At 43.4% G+C, this 15,798-nt stretch overlaps 2 protein-coding genes across 2 annotated transcripts in view; both read left to right on the plus strand.

Annotated features, from left to right (window-relative positions):
- The first annotated feature begins 2,210 nt into the window (after window positions 1–2,210).
- Window positions 2,211–6,554, plus strand: LOC143528826 (uncharacterized). The gene is made up of 5 exons (XM_077024740.1): window positions 2,211–3,213; window positions 3,975–4,071; window positions 5,057–5,210; window positions 5,341–5,447; window positions 5,588–6,554. Coding segments are annotated over exons 1-5 (684 nt in total). The 5' UTR covers window positions 2,211–2,889; the 3' UTR covers window positions 5,590–6,554.
- A 1,589-nt stretch (window positions 6,555–8,143) lies between these two features.
- The window catches only part of wdr18 (WD repeat domain 18), a 35,830-nt gene continuing 28,175 nt past the window's right edge, over window positions 8,144–15,798 (plus strand). The window contains exons 1-4 of the mRNA XM_077024742.1: window positions 8,144–8,366; window positions 9,661–9,771; window positions 10,052–10,185; window positions 13,952–14,093. Coding sequence (XP_076880857.1) covers window positions 8,157–8,366; window positions 9,661–9,771; window positions 10,052–10,185; window positions 13,952–14,093 — 597 coding nt within the window. The 5' untranslated portion in view covers window positions 8,144–8,156. The remainder of the gene's footprint in view (window positions 8,367–9,660; window positions 9,772–10,051; window positions 10,186–13,951; window positions 14,094–15,798) is intronic.

Below are 15,798 nucleotides of genomic sequence, written 5' to 3' on the forward strand. Positions count from 1 at the left end.
TTGTTCAGGAAGTGAAACTCGTGAAGCGACAGGCCTGTTCGGGCATCTCCACCAGCTTTCAAATGGTGAGACTTACTCACTGCTCTATTTACACCTTATTTTTATACATTCCTTCTGAACTTTTGGTACTGTTGTCATTATTACTGTTGTTATTATTGTTGTTGACGTCATTATACTGTTTTCATGTTGTTGGTGCTGCACGGGTCAGGTTAGATAAATGTGATTTGGTAGTGATGCAACTCAAACACATGGAAATAAATAGACATTCATGCAGAGCACACACACAGTGCACAGCCCATAAGAAAACACCATGAAACCTTTAGATACGCTACTGCAAATCTTCACGCAGAGCGGGTCTGGAATGTTCTGGTCTATTTATAGCAGCGTTTGGTGGGAATGTGGATGGGAGCAGGTGATCAGGAGAAGCGGGTCAGAGCAGAGATGCAGGTGTAGTAGTGAGGGATGTGATTGTAGACAAGAGGGTTGTGATTATAACTATGAAAATATATATAACATAACACTTCTCATTGTTAAAAGGTTTCAGAATGTTTTAGGGTTTTTAACTCAAATACACAGACATTTTACAGTATAGCTTCCACACACACCAATAATTAAATCATGCATTCCAATCCTGTACTGTTCTTGCAAACACTTGTACACAGACTAGATTTCAGGGATGGTGCACTGCTATCTGAAGCCCAATAAAGCCTAGAACCCCTACAGTTTATATCTAGTAAAACGGAACCAAAATTTGACATAGGGAGTAGGACCGCTCGATAGGAAGGATAAATCGAAACAACACCTGGCAACCTCTAAGAAGAGGTGGGCTAGTGAATATGGCTAGACAAGTAAATAACCTATGATGATGGCTTAGTTACTTTGAAAAAGTAATCCGATTACTGATTACTCCTTTAAAAAGTAACTTAGTTACGTTACTGATTACTTGATTTTAAAAGTGACCACGTTATATTACAAGTTACTTTAGTAGTTACATTCAGCAGCAAAATTAGTTTTTCCAATACTCACTTTATTGGAAGTGCTTTTTTAACAGTAACGTATCTCTTGACATTTAAATAATGTATCTCCTGACATTACGTTTGTGTTGCTGCGCGGTATTATTTTGTAAATGTATTTGTAAACGTAATACAAGCGAACTATTCAGTCAGACAGCTATTTGTTGTGAAACGAAATACAATTACAATTTCAAGCATTTTAGTACTTTAGCCAAAATTCCAGCACTTTTCAAACCTGGAACACAATGCAACATTAAAATTCGTCAGGTAAATATTCATTCCCCTGTTTTTGAGGGGTGTTTCTTTACACTACCACATATCGTTACGGACAACACTGCATAGAATGACGTGAACGCGCTCACGCTCTCACAGGTTCGCGCGCAGCGTGCGGAGTCCAGCGCTACGGTCAGTCAAAAGTATAAATGATCCAGGAATAAAGCAAAAATATATATTTTTACTAAGGAAAATAAAAATAGTAACGCACAGTTATTTGAAAAGTATCTTTAATCTGATTACTGGACTGGAAATAGTAACTCGTTATATTACTCTGAAAAAAGTGGTAAGATCACTGCCTATGATTAATATGATTTGAAAATCTTTCACATTTAATAAAATGCATAAATGGGTTAACATTGTCCAGTTTTTAAAAAGAGGAGAATACTGCAAGTTTTACACATCTGGGGGACTGAGGGTGTGCCATAAGGTCGTGAACACCCCCGTGATCTACTTTTTCATGAAGAAAGCAGCTATGGTAGCTCACTTTATTGCTACACAGTCAAAGCCAGTGAACACAGCAACAACTGGAATTCCATATCTATGCCAAAATCATGCAAATATGTTTCAGAATGCGCTGTGCTAATCCAGATTTATTGTAGCAAACCTATCCATCATTATTATGTAATCAGCTCGCCCAGACCCACACAGTGCATGGAGTCAGTTCCTGAATTCCTACTCTCAGGGAAATATGTAAATCGACAGCCACAAGAGGGCGCTCACGGCATTGCTAACTGAAAACGTGCAAACCAAAGGTGAGATTAAGGGTGCCAGGAAAGTTCTTAATTGCATCTGTAACTAAAGTGGAAAAAAATCCCACAAATTCTAGAAGCCTGAAGTCCCCCCCCCCCCCCCCCCCCCCAGGAGGTTTTGTGTTGGGAGATGAACACAGCATGCATGGCATGGAGCAGTAATAGGAGGGTGTGGAGTGTTTGTGCGTCTCCTCTCAAGACCTGGCATTGTGACAGGAAACACTGACTCGCTGCGGCCCAGCGGTTCTTGTGAAAGTGTTTAAAACAAGACATAGTTGAAGGAGCAACCAGGCAGCTCTGTTCACCGCTCCCCAGCAAGTCTCAAGATCTCTGTCCGTGCAGTGGAGCTGGGACGCTGGCCAGGACTCTCCCCAAGATTGAGAAATGGAATCTGAACCACACACACAAACACAAACACACACACACACACACACACACACACACACACCCGCACATGCACATACACCCACAACTGCAAACACAGTTACACACTTTCTGAGGAAACAGATAGTGCATTTAAGTTTCACTTTCCTATAAAAAGGGGAAAGGAGGTTGCCTTCGTGACACGTTCACTCTTCGCCACAGTGCTTGTGCTGCCTGACAGACTGAAAAACAGAGAGTGCAGGTTTCCGTGGGAATACACCCCATCACAAGGGGGACGGCCACACCCCTTTCCTGCCCAGTGGAGGGCATAGGTTTAGAGGGAAGTCCAGCCTTTAAAAGCCTCCCACCTCATTCTTGGAGCAGTCGTCTGCCGTCTCTCGCACGCTCACACTCTGATCTTCAGCTTTGACTACATCACTAACAGTAGTTGGGAAAGTACTTTTTCTTCTGCCAGTTCGTCTGTGAAGATGACCAGCTCCAGGTCCTCCAATGTGGCCCACAGCATCCTCATCTCCTTCCTGGCCCTGTGGTCCATCGTCTCGCTCATCGTCATCGTGGTGTGGGCCACCTCGCCGGACATGAAAGGGGCCAGCCAGTGTCGCTCCGAGCTGCAGGCCCTCCAGGAGAAGGCGGACAAGGATGGGCTGAATTGGGCCAGCGACCGACGTGCCATGACGAACATGGTGATGGAGGGCAGGGCCAACCAGACCCTGCTGCTGAACCAGACCCTCCAGCTACGGGAACAAGTTCGACTCCTTAACGAGTCCCTGAATTTCTGCCTGGAGGAAAACGTGAGTGATTCTGGCTCAGGGTTGCCATGTTGGTGCTTTTGGTGCTTTGGTGCTTTTTAACAGAAGCCCCTCTGCTTTGTGGATGTAATGACTTCTCTGTGGTGCTCTTTCCGTGATGCTCGTCTCCGTGATGCCCGTGATGCTCATTGGGAAGTTTGCCTCACTCCCAAACAAGCGCTGGTATCTGTGTTGTGAATCATTCATCGGTGTTGTCCTTGGTCAGTTCACGTTCCCAAGTTGTGTACTGGGATGAATGTTATTAAGATGTGTTAGTAAATATGTCCTTACTGTACTTCCATATCAAACCAGCGTACTGAGCAATGAGCAGGCTTGTGTGGATGAAGCTATGCAAAAATCTGGAAACCAAACACTGCAATATTAAAAACAGCCCTTGTTTTTGGAGTGGCTGGGAGTTACAACTGTGCTGTTCTCTTAAGCAACAACACACATCGTGACCTGAGGAAACACATGGCCCGAGTCTCGCGGAGCAGTAGTGCAACAGAAGCTTCTCTGCAGAGGTGTGGTTCTGAGATTTCTGAACGGACTGCACTGGTATTCCCAGTTAGCTACCAGATGTCCCAGGTCGTGTCTAATAACCAGAGACTCGGAGGGCGTAGGGGTGCGCCCTGGCAGGCTCCTGTGATTTGAGACACTCCCCAACAAAGCAGCACTAAGAGGAGAGTTTGTAGCCAGCTGTTAACTAACCCATGAACTCTGTGTAGCGGCTCGGTTAATTATTTTGTGCGTGTGCGTGTTTGCAGGCTATCCTCAATGAGAATATCACTTCACTGGAGAATGAAACCAAAGTCCTGAAAGAGATTGAGGCCAACCTCACAGCAAAGATCTCTCAGCAGCAAGGTAGGAAAATTCATGTCAGAGTTCTCCCCTCCCCTCCTCGTCTCCCATGAAAAGAGTGTTCTCAGTGACGATATTCTTAGAGGGTTTTCCCTCTTGTAACCACAGCAACAGAGCAAAGAAAACAAACGGGCTATATTTGTAGGTAACGCAGTTTTATCTTAAATGCTGTGATTACAGTGTTATGAGACATGGTATGTGCATGGATTTAGCACTTCTGGTGAAAACGTATCAAAAAAAGGCTCACATCAGTTTGATCATTCTTTGACCTTATGTGGTCAACAGTGTGCACAGTTTTATTTGACATTTGAATAAAAAAAAAAACAGATTAAAGTGATGAGTGACATAAACATGATTAGACGTGCTGTTAAATCTGTAAAAAAAGAACCTTGCTGTTAGTCTTATGTCCAGTTAAAACCAGTTAGAGTACATTATTAAAGAGGTTTCAGTTTTTACTGAGACGATATGCTGCATACCAACCAGCCACATCATCATACCGAACGGATTTCCTGGCTTACTAAACAACTGCAGGAAATAATTTGCTCCTGAATGCAAGAGACATGGTGTTAAAAGGGAGCTGTGCAGGTGCTGAGTGAAACCAGCTACACTATCTCAGAGCTGCTGTTTGAAAGGTGGACAGCCAGCAATGGCACGTGAGGCACAGCTCAGACAGAACAGCACAGATGTCATTTCATGCATGTTTCAAATCGGTGGCAAGCACGGAGCAGCGTTGAGGAGAACAGGTCCTGCTGCCGGTACCCGAAATAGAGTGATGATCTCATAGAGGCCTTTTCCTCAAACACACTGATAAGTCGTTGCCTGGCATTACCTTATAAGACAATGGAGTTATATTTCTGTAAGGTACATTTGTTTTTTTGTTGGTATGTGTGTTTAGCAGTTCACTGACACTGTGCTGTAGTGTAGTTTTGTGCTGCAGTGCACGGTGAGTCGACACTGAGTTGGGTTTTGTTCTCCAATCTCGTCGTAGACTTGATTGAGGATCTGCACCACAATCTGACACAGACAGCCAGCAAACTCAAAGCCTGCGCAGGTTTGAACGACGCGGCGCAGATTCTCAAACAAACAGCGGAGACAGAGACGGAGGCCTGTCAGAACAGCCAGCAATACCTAGAGAAGCAACTGTGAGTGAACATTGGCATGACCTTCGACCCCTTCGCTCGTGTCAGTTTTTTGGAAATGGAAAGTATTGCTGTTATGTGATGTGTGTTTCATCACAATGCCTGAAGCTCTGAGTGTTCTGTTTGGCTGTAGGTCAAAGTGCAAACGTACCTCTGACCCAAAAGGACTCGGAGCCCCTGGACCTCGCAGTGGAATCGCCTGGCTCCTCATCCTCATCATCAGCTTATTTCTGATACCTTGTAAGTGTCCAGCTGACATTGACAGACATAGCCCACATATCCCATACATCAACTCTTGCCACAATTAAAACATTAACGTTATAGGCTAACTTTGCCTAACTTTGACCTTTCTGCTGATGTTATTTCTGTTTGATTTTCAGAATGGGAACGAAGAGATAGTAACGTGATTGGGTAGATATTTCAGTACAACACTGTTTCAAGATACCAGTAATGGTGCACGTGTAACCCGGACTTGAAGCACACAATTATATGGAAACGCACTGCTGTAAAATTTAAAGGAATGTTCTACATGCTATACAAGAATATTACTGTACATGATTTATTTACATTTCAAAAGGAATGAGATTGACCTGATTTCCATTCATCTAATTCAAACCAAATAAAGGCTGTTCCTTGTCTCAGAAGTACTGAACCCGATTAGGACAGTATTTATCAACCCAATCCCTGAGATGCACCACATGGGTTACATTTTTCCTCTATCGCACATCCCAGCAAACCTGAACCAAGCCCCTATCAGCATTAAATACCTGGAAGGCCCATGGTGTATAGGGGGCAGGGTCACAGCAAAAACAAGGACTGGCCAGTGGGTCCTGAGGACTGGGTTACAACATTAAATAAGCCATTTTATATTTAGATTTTATGTTTTAAAATTGTTTAAGAAAGCAATTATATAGCATGCCTGTTAGCCTACAGTTTAGGCTATTTATTCATGCTGGAGTTACCAGAACAGTGACAGGGGGTGAAGCGTGGATCTTGCTAACTGTTGTGAAATTGTGAAATTGGACCACAATGATCTTCGGTGACTAAGCCTACCTACCTGCCAAGACATTCCAACACAAAATGAAAACACAGCCTAAATTACATCATATTGCCACACGTCTGTCAAAACTGATATCCGCAGAGAAATATTTCAGCAGAATCCTATTGATACTAAGCACTGGGTCCTGAACAATTAAGGCTTTATTAACTGGCACAATTACAGGAAAAGCCAAGAAAAGTTACGGGCTATAATGGTATCCCCAAAATGGGAGTGTTGGCAGGTATTTGTTTGGAATGTTTTTTTAGATGTGTGTTTGAGGCTTTCTAAATAAAATATAATTATTTTAATTATTTGATTTAATTATTTATTTAATGGATGTGTTTGTCTTCAGATCCATTTAAATTTAAAGGCATGTTTTCTTGTAATAAAGCCTGCATTTAATAATAGCAATTTCTACATTATATGCTTTCACACAGGCCTAACTATTTATATTTTTATACAAAATTATAGACACCTGTTCTACCCATTTATAGGCCAGACAGGAAATATGAAACATTTGGCATCATAATCAATACAAATAAGATAAACATATTTGAATTTGCTTCTTAATTCTGACCTCAGCCTTTCTCATTCAGTAGGCCTATAATTAAAAATTTATTTGAGGCATAACCTAAGACATCTATAAGAAACCTATAGCATGATTGTGAAAGCTTTTAATAGTTTTCTTTTCCTTTCTTTTTTATATATTTGCAAACCATTCACACCAGGGATGCATAGCGGACAATACCAGCCGACAGCATATACGAAACAACATATACAAAATTGGTACAAACAAGACAAGAAAGAATGGGTATAAAAGTATAGAGGAGATCACAATTTATAACAAATATAGCAGACTATAAATAGCAGATCTTTTAATAATAATAACAAATATATTATATTTATTTATATATAAAATAATCGTTATTTGTGTAGCACCTTTCATACATACATACAACTCAAAGTGCTTTACAGAATAAATAGAAGAAAACAAACACAATAAAATTATGTAATAAAATAATAAACCATTGAAGTTGCTTAAATGCAGATCTAACCAGGAAGGCATTGAGGCTCTTCTTGAAGCTGTACAGGGGTGAAATGTCTCTGGGCTCCTCAGGAAGAGAGTTACAGAGCTTTGGGCCATAGTGGCAATCTTTAACTGGGTTTTAGGAATCACAAGTAGATTGCTGTTTGAAGACCTGAGAGACCTGACTGGAACATATTTAACAATAATTTCACTAAGGTAAAGAGGAGCAAGGCGAAGAATACATTAAAAACCATCACCAGAACCTCTTTCTCCTGCAGGCCAGGACCCTTGAGCTGCCTTAATCTAGCATTCTGAACTCACTGTAAGTGTGAAATATGGCTCTTTGGGAGAGCAGATAAAACACCATTACAATAATCTAGCCTTGATGTGATAAATACATGGACAAGTTTCTCACTACCAGCAGAAGAGAGCATGTCTCGGACCGTAGCGATATTTCTAGGGTGAAAGTAAGCTGTCCTGCATGTAGTCATGATGTGAGATTTAAAGCTGAGCTCATTGTCAAAAGAGATGGCCAAGTTCTTAAACTGAACACATTGTTCAGATATATTTAAACAAGAACCTTGGTCTTCTCTTTATATAACTGTAAAGAAATGTTAGACCTTCAATTGTTTAACAATCAAACATCCAGAAGACGGCACATATTAGAAAATAATTAGTCAATTTTGTTGTAGTTAAACCTAGTTAAAACTATTTAGTGAACTAAAATATCCAGCAAAAAAGTTATGATAAAGCTGCAAGTGTAACCCATGTGAAAAACTGTTCAGATTGTAATAACCACATTACCCAGAATCCATCACGCTCGGAAATGACGATCTTAGGACGGCCCTCATCTTCCGAAATAATCGCGCTTTGTGGATCCAAGATGTCGGCGCCCATGGAAGTTGTATTATCCTCCGATTCAGAGGGACAGCTGTGGAACTGTGCGGTTTTCGATCTCCACACTGGCTCGAACCTTTTGTCTTATCGAGGAGGAAATTCATCGGCCCAGTCTTTAACCATACTTAACGGCGAATACATTTTAGGGGCGCAACTCGGGAAGAACTTCATAAACGTGTGGGAGATTCAAAGAAAGGTATGGAGGCAGGACGGCTGGCTGAGAAATGACAATAAGAAAGTGATATTATAAAACAGCATTATGTATTTAACACTATTGGACATGAGAACGGGGGGTTATTATCTAGCTAGTTAGGGTAACTTGTGAAGCCAACTAATCTCTTTATCTAATTATTTTCGATCATTATTATAGACAATTATTTTACCTTAAAAGCATGTATCAAAGTTGCGCCCTTAATTGGGTATGCAATTCAATGCACGTAATGATATAATATTACAATAAATAAAGACCACTGAAACATTGCACAGTTGTGTCCAGAACAAGCCATAGTGCCATAGACGTGACTGCAGAAAACTAATGACTGCTGTAGAGTCAGAGACATGGCGGCTTGGTTTAAAGCCCTGAATAACAGTAATCATATAAGTTACAGCCTTGCATATTTGTTGGGTCACCTGGCAATTTTGAAAAGTCATTCATTATGGTCCTTGTGCAACTGAAAGTGATTTTATATACCACTACCTGTATTATGTTAAGCTTGTGATGTGATTTGTGATATTTTGCCTCATCCTGTGTGACTAGAATGTGTGTAGCACTGAGAGACAACATTAACCATTGCTAAAGAAGCACCTGTGAAAAGAGATTTAGTAGAAGATAAAATGTACTATAATGTCAGGAAATGGAGCGCATGTGTTGAAATGAAACCATTTTAATCCCTGATCTAAAGAAAACAGTTTCATCTGTACAAACATAGCATGTGTTGCTTGTGTGGCCTGACCCCTGTTGGCCACCACTAGATTAGCTGCTATCTGGTAATGACGGTGAGCATCACACAGACCTCAGTGTTTCAAGTAAATCAACACTAATTATGCTTTCATTAGCAACTATAATGTTTGTCTCTCCCATTCATCTCAATGCTCATTTCAAGGATTCAGGTACTAAATATTCCAGACTATTATCTCATTACAGATTACTGGATTAAATGGCCTCTTGGTTTCTTGGTTCAAATGTGTCACTTTTCAGGCATGTCGAAAATTGAGGATTCTGTGTTTTTTCTCTGATCAGTGATTAACTGTGCTTCATGGTTTTCCATTCGCTGGGTGACACTGATGCATTACCAGACCACTGGATGCTAAATAACGAACAGATAAAACTATGCTGCATGTCTCTGAGAGGACGTATGTGGTAAAGGCTTCCACTTCGTCTTTGTTGTACGCCTCTGCAGTGACTCTGTCAGCGGTGTCCTGTGTTTGCCTGTCTCTTCGTTTGTTTGATGCTGTTTCTCCTTCTTCTTCCTGCTGTGTGTGACTCTCAGGACCAGCTGCAGCAGAAAATCGTGTGTCCCGGGATCGTGAGCTGCTTGGCTGCCTCTCCCGATGGCCGCTACGTGCTGGCAGGCATCGCTGAGGCTATTTACCTGTGGGAGGTGAGGGGCCGTCAGAGATGTGCTTCTGTCTTCTTGGCAATAAGCCACCTTAGAAAACTATGATCTTGGTGTTAAAACCCACTTTTAATCATCAAAGGCAATATGCTTATATCCTTTAATCCTCCTTTCAATGTCCACATGCCTGTGCTGGGGTCAGTTGACCAGTGAAGTACTAGCCGGTATCTGCTGACATTATGTAATTGTGTGTGTGTGTGTGTGTGTGTGTGTGCGTGCGTGCACACATGAATGAATGAATGAATGAATGAATACATACACATAGATCTCAACAGGAAACCTGCTGGTTGTTTTGAGTCGCCACTACCAAGATCTGAGCTGCCTGCGGTTCACGGATGACAGCAGCCATTTTGTTTCGGGAGGAAAGGACAATCGGGCGCTGGTGTGGAACCTTGCCAGGTAGCGTTTGCTCTCATCCCTCAGCGCACGTACATGCCAGGACATATCGGAGCGCTTCCCAGTGGGATCATAATGGCAGAGATAAGCATGAAGCAGGACAACCAGCACAGGTTAAAGGTCCTGGTCTCACGTTTTGGTCTCACGCTCGCATCTGTCCTGTTTATTGTCTGTGATCTGTTATGTGTAGTTCATTCTAACTTTCTTTTTTAAAGCCCTTTGATGTACAATGTGTGTGTGATTAGATGTGTTCCGCTGTGAAAGGAGTCCTAGGCCGGTGTGTCTCCCAGTGTCTCCCATGTCCCTCCCAGTGTGGCTTCTGAGAAGGCCCCAGTCTCTGGCTTTATTACCAGTCATAACTCGTCCTGCCTTTGATGTGCTTATTGTTCAGTTGTCATACTTCATGGCTTATTATGGAATTTAATGCATCCTTACAACTCTGATTATTAAGTTATGTAACCAACAAACGTCTGAAAATAGAACACCGTGCTTTCAATTGTATCTGGGATGTGATCTATACCATATTTTCCATTGTGGTCACAGTATTTGTGGGACAATTATAGCTTTGTTGCAGTCAGATTATCGTAATCTATTTTATCTTTTTCCATCCTTCAGAGTGTAAACTTTGATTCTGTTTAAAAACGTGTGTGTGTGTGTGTGTGTGTGTGTGTGTGTGTGTGTGTGTGTGTGTGTGTGTGTGTGTGTGTGTGTGTTGTGTGTGTATAAAACCTTTAGAGCTCAAGAGTGAAAGGAATTTGCCATTAAGGTCTCAGTGATGATTGTAGTTCTTCCCTCTACTGCGCACTGTGATTACAGATCAGCCATTCAGTTATACTGGGGATTGGATGTTCCAGAATGTCCTTGAGGCTGCTGGATCATTGTAATAAATGATAAAATTGCTTCCACAGTATGACCAGAAGGTGGCAGTATATGTCTTTTCAAAGCACGACAGCCAGGACTAACAGAAAAGGGAGAGAGCCTTACTCCTGTTTTTCTGTTTGTTTTGAATAGTTTTTTTTTGTTTTTTTTACATAATGACTTTTTAAAAAGCTAAAGTTTTAATTCCAGCAGAAAAGGTTTGTGATCGTGGTCTGTTGCTGGAGGTAGATGTACTTGTGAGGGCTGATGGCTTTAAGGTAGGGTCCCCCGTCTGCCTGTGGGGCACATGATGATGGTGATGATGATGATAGAATGGCGAATATAAGGATGTTCTCATCACGGGTCACTGCACGCCGGACTGGGACACTCCGTACGGGTCACCGCACAAACACGCTGTCGGATCGTGAGTGTGTCGGGCGCAGTGTTAACGTGATTGATAGCAGAGGTTGAGGGGATTAGTTGCACAAGGAATTGCAAAGTGCCTGAGTCTAATGGAACCTCAGGGGAAACCTGACGGATTACAGCACAGGAGTTTCCATGAACTGAAGGTTTAAAAGAGAAGGACGGTACCTCAGCGAGGTGTGAACTTCCCTTGAATGTCGAATGAATGCATACATCACACTGCTGTTTCATAGCATGGGATAATAAGGTTTCCTACTCATAGGAGATGGACCATGGGCAGTAATATATGAAGAATAGAAAGTGTGTAGTCTTGCCATAAGAGAAATAAATAATTCAGTCTCACTCATCCGGTGGCTGTTTGAAGGGAGTTGACGTGCATCTTCTATTCTGCACCCATAAATGGCAGAGCTCTCCGCCAGCCAGCAGCACAGGATCAAAACTCCGTGACATTCTCAAAGCGTAACAAGGTCTTGGCATTGAAAACCAGATGGGAGTGGGGCGAACTAGCACAGAAACACAACAGCATCTTTCTCCCAGTTCCAGGCTGGAGAACCTCTCTCTCTCTCTCTCTCTCTCTCTGTCCCCCCCCCCCCCCCTCTCTCTCTCTCTCTCTCTCTGACCCCCCCTCTCTATCTCTGTCCCTCTCTCTCTCTCTCTCTCTCTCTCTCTCTCTCTCTCTCTCTCTCTCTCTCTCTCTCTGTCCCCCTCTCTATCTCTGTCCCTCTCTCTCTCTCTCTCTCTCTCTCTGTCCCCCCCTCTCTATCTCTGTCCCTTTCTCTCTATCTCTGTCCCTCTCTCTCTGTCTCTGTCCCTCTTTCTCTCTCTCTCCATCTCCATCCCACTTTCTCCCTCTCTGTCCCTCTCTCTCTCTCTGTCCCTCTTTCTCTCTCTTTCTCCCTCTCCACCCCTCTTTCTCCTCTCTCTCTCTCTCTCTCTCTCTCTCTCTCTCTCTCTCTCTCTCACTGTGTCTCTTTTTCTTTCTCTTTATTTCTTTTATTAAGCCCACACTCAACCATCCAGCTGGGACCGTCCAAGTGAAGATCAGCACACGTTTGTTTTTGTCTGATGCGTTTTGTTTGTCTGCAAAAAAAAAACCCCAAAACCCGCGAGCCGCGGCGTCCCTTCCTGCAGAGGCTCCGCCCCCTACGCCATTAGCTGCGGCTTCGAGGAGTCGTGGTACGCGATCGTGCTGCTCTCGCCCGCTGCTCCTGCCTGCCGTGACCTTGCTGCTTAAGTGACAATGTTAAGTGCAATGTAGCGTGGAGAATTAAGCGACGCGGGCTAGGAGGAGAATTTCAAGCACAGAGGCTGCCAGCCCTGCATAATGGCCTGCTCACCTGTGAAGGCCCGCACAGGCAGGCAGGGAGCAAATGGATTGCGTTGGCTCCTCCCCTCCACAACCCCCCCCTCCAAGAAATGCCAGTATGCATATTGCCATGCTCAGGGATGATCTCCACATATTTAACACTGTTCGATATGGGTGCTCGTTAGTAGAGTGTAGATCGCAGTCCGGTGTGTAATGAACCACAGGTGACTTTGCAGTGTTGGACTGGCTCAGTTAGTTGTTAGCTGGTGTGACCGGGGAGCTTTGAAGTTACGTAGACTGATTCGAGGTGAAGGGTGGGGCAGGAGGGCTGAGGGGGGCGGGGCAGGATGGAGAAGGCCCCACCCCCACCCTCGTACCATACCCGGTGCAGTTTGTCACAGTTGTTTCCGTAGCAGATAGGTTGGTGTGGCCAGGACTGCAGTCTTGCACTGTGAGCTTGACAGAACAGGGTCTCACGTCTTCCTCATCACGCCTTATCTGTATCTCTGTCTGCTCCCTGTCTCACCCCCTCCCCCTCTCCTCTGTGTCCCCTGTCTCACCCCTTCCCCTCGCTTGTCTGTCTCTGCCACTTGGATATGGTCTCTTTCTGATTTGTGTCTTTCTGTGTGTGTTTTTTTGGTTTTGTTTTGTTTTGTTCTTACCTACGTTGCTCTTTTTTGCTTAATGTCACTGCATCGTGTGTTCGAACTGAATGGAGATGAAAGCTTTCGTTATATCTGAAGCGTTCGTTATATCCTGGTGCCCTGAGAACTCACTAACAGACACGCAGCGTGTACAGATCACAGCTCTCTTACATGGTTTGTGGGGAAATGAAGCATTAAAAAATTGTCTTTTATGTTTCGGTCCAATGACAATAAATAGAGCAATAATATTGTAATATTAATTTAATTATATATATTACACTGTAATAATCTATAATGTTTATATGTTCTATTTGTATGTGTAAGTTTGTATCTAAAAAAAAAATCCCATCAGGCCATAGAAATAATACTTTGAATAACTTAATCTGTTCCTGTTTTCTAATTCTGGAAGAGAGTGGGTGTGCTTTCTCTTCTGCTCAGCCTGATGGATTGGGTTTAGGGGGTTGCAGGATGCCCGCTGACCCTGCCGTCCGTCCCGTGGGGCTTTAGCATCTGACGCCGCAACGTCTTTGTGTTGCAGTGTGGTGCAGATGGACTCGTCCCGCGGTCCCGAGCCCCGTCACGTACTGTCCCGACACTCGCTGCCCATCACGGACATCCACTGCGGCCTGATGGGACCTCAGGCCAGACTGGCCACTGCCTCCCTGGACCAGACCGTCAAGGTAAAGGTTCCTGCATCCCAGTGTACTGACGCCTTCCGTCCTGTAAACATCCCGTAAACATCACCCTCACCCTAAGGCACCCAAGATAAAAGTAAAGATGAGTAGAAAGAAAATTGTTTTATTAAAAAAAAAAACACTGAAGGTTTGTGATGTTACACTCACGTTTATGAAGCTTGTCTAGAGATTGAACTGTGAACTTAAAAGACCTGCTTGTGCGTTTCCTGTATATATATATATATATGTGTGTGTGTGTGTGTGTGTGTGTGTGTGTGTGTGTGTGTGTGTATGTTTGGAATAATTTAATGAGGATTATTTATTATTAACGTGTGCTTACATGCATATATGCAAATATGTATAAATATATGTTGTGGAGTCCATCACCCAGTCATCCCATCAACTCTGACAAAATTGTTGGTTTGTGAATCAGTGACTACTTTCAGCCAAAGTAGGCAGGTTTGGTCCTTGTTTTTTTGGGAGTAGTAGGTAATGAAATCTTGAACTTAGTCATCATTATTATTGTCTTTATTGTCTTTGTCCTTTATGAGCAGTTCTAGTTCTCTGCATTTAAGCAGTTCAGGAGGTTAATTTCCTTTGAATGAGAGCAGAGACATCAACATCATCCTCCTCTTCCTCCTCCTGCTTTAAAAAATTTTTTTTCACACTTCGTAAATCCTCCTTGCCGTTTAATAAATGTGACCTGGCAGTCGACACTCCCGACCAAAACGAAACTGGAAAACCAATAATAAGCCCCCATGTTGGCATGGCGCCCTGCCGGAGACTGTTCCCCACGATGCATTGTGGTCGTTGCTTGGGGCTCTGCTCTTCTGCACATCGGTTCTGGAATTAAACTAGGCATGTGAATGTAAAGCCTGTACCTAACGCGTGTGCGTTGGGTTTGTTCTGGTCACTTAGTGTAAAACATGTATGATGTGTGTGGAAGGCTAGGGCCTGCTGTGATTGGCTGAGGGTCTCGGTGAAGGCTAGGGCCTGCTGTGATTGGCTGAGGGTCTCGGTGAAGGCTAGGGCCTGCTGTGATTGGCTGAGGGTCTTGGTGAAGGCTAGGGCCTGCTGTGATTGGCTGAGGGTCTTGGTGAAGGCTAGGGCCTGCTGTGATTGGCTGAGGGTCTTGGTGAAGGCTAGGGCCTGCTGTGATTGGCTGAGGGTCTTGGTGAAGGCTAGGGCCTGCTGTGATTGGCTGAGGGTCTTGGTGTTCTTCCTTCACTGTTGGTCTGAAGGCCTCACTTTTAAAATCTGGCCTTAGATGGAGGTTCAGGCACCTGGGAAGGAGGCGTAGCTAAAGCGTGTCCTGGGTGTTGTCTCTTCCTTCCCGTCAGGATACTGTGCTTGCCTCAGGTTTGATATATCCTGTTTTGAAGGTTTAATCCACCATGCGTGGTGTCTAGGAGCTGGCTGCTCAGATGTTTAGCTGTTTAGACGGCAGGCTGAAATGCTTAAATCAAATCGGTATTTTTTTGTTTACCCGAGGTGGTGGAATCACTGCTCATGACAACCAGCTCCGTTTCTCAGCTAGAGATGCAGACCGAGACGCTCCTTCCCCCCCACTCTGTCAAGCAAATCGATGCAGATTTTTTCATGCTAGTAAAAAAAAAAAAAAAAAAAAATTTTTTTTTTAGACTGCTTGCCCTTAGCCCTCAAGTGCAATCTGCATTTCCAATATCCAAATGTGTTTGTGTTCATGATAAAC

The sequence above is a fragment of the Brachyhypopomus gauderio genome, chromosome 12 (assembly GCF_052324685.1).
Source record: "Brachyhypopomus gauderio isolate BG-103 chromosome 12, BGAUD_0.2, whole genome shotgun sequence".
NCBI lineage: Eukaryota > Metazoa > Chordata > Actinopteri > Gymnotiformes > Hypopomidae > Brachyhypopomus > Brachyhypopomus gauderio.

Excerpts from the sequence above, each read along its gene's own strand:
- LOC143528826 (XM_077024740.1), top strand. The coding sequence starts at position 2,890 with ATGACCAGCTCCAGGTCCTCCAATGTGGCCCACAGCATCCTCATCTCC. Across the intron at positions 3,214-3,974 it reads ATTTCTGCCTGGAGGAAAAC|GCTATCCTCAATGAGAATAT; the intron begins GTGAGTGATTCT and ends GCGTGTTTGCAG. Across the intron at positions 4,072-5,056 it reads AAAGATCTCTCAGCAGCAAG|ACTTGATTGAGGATCTGCAC; the intron begins GTAGGAAAATTC and ends ATCTCGTCGTAG.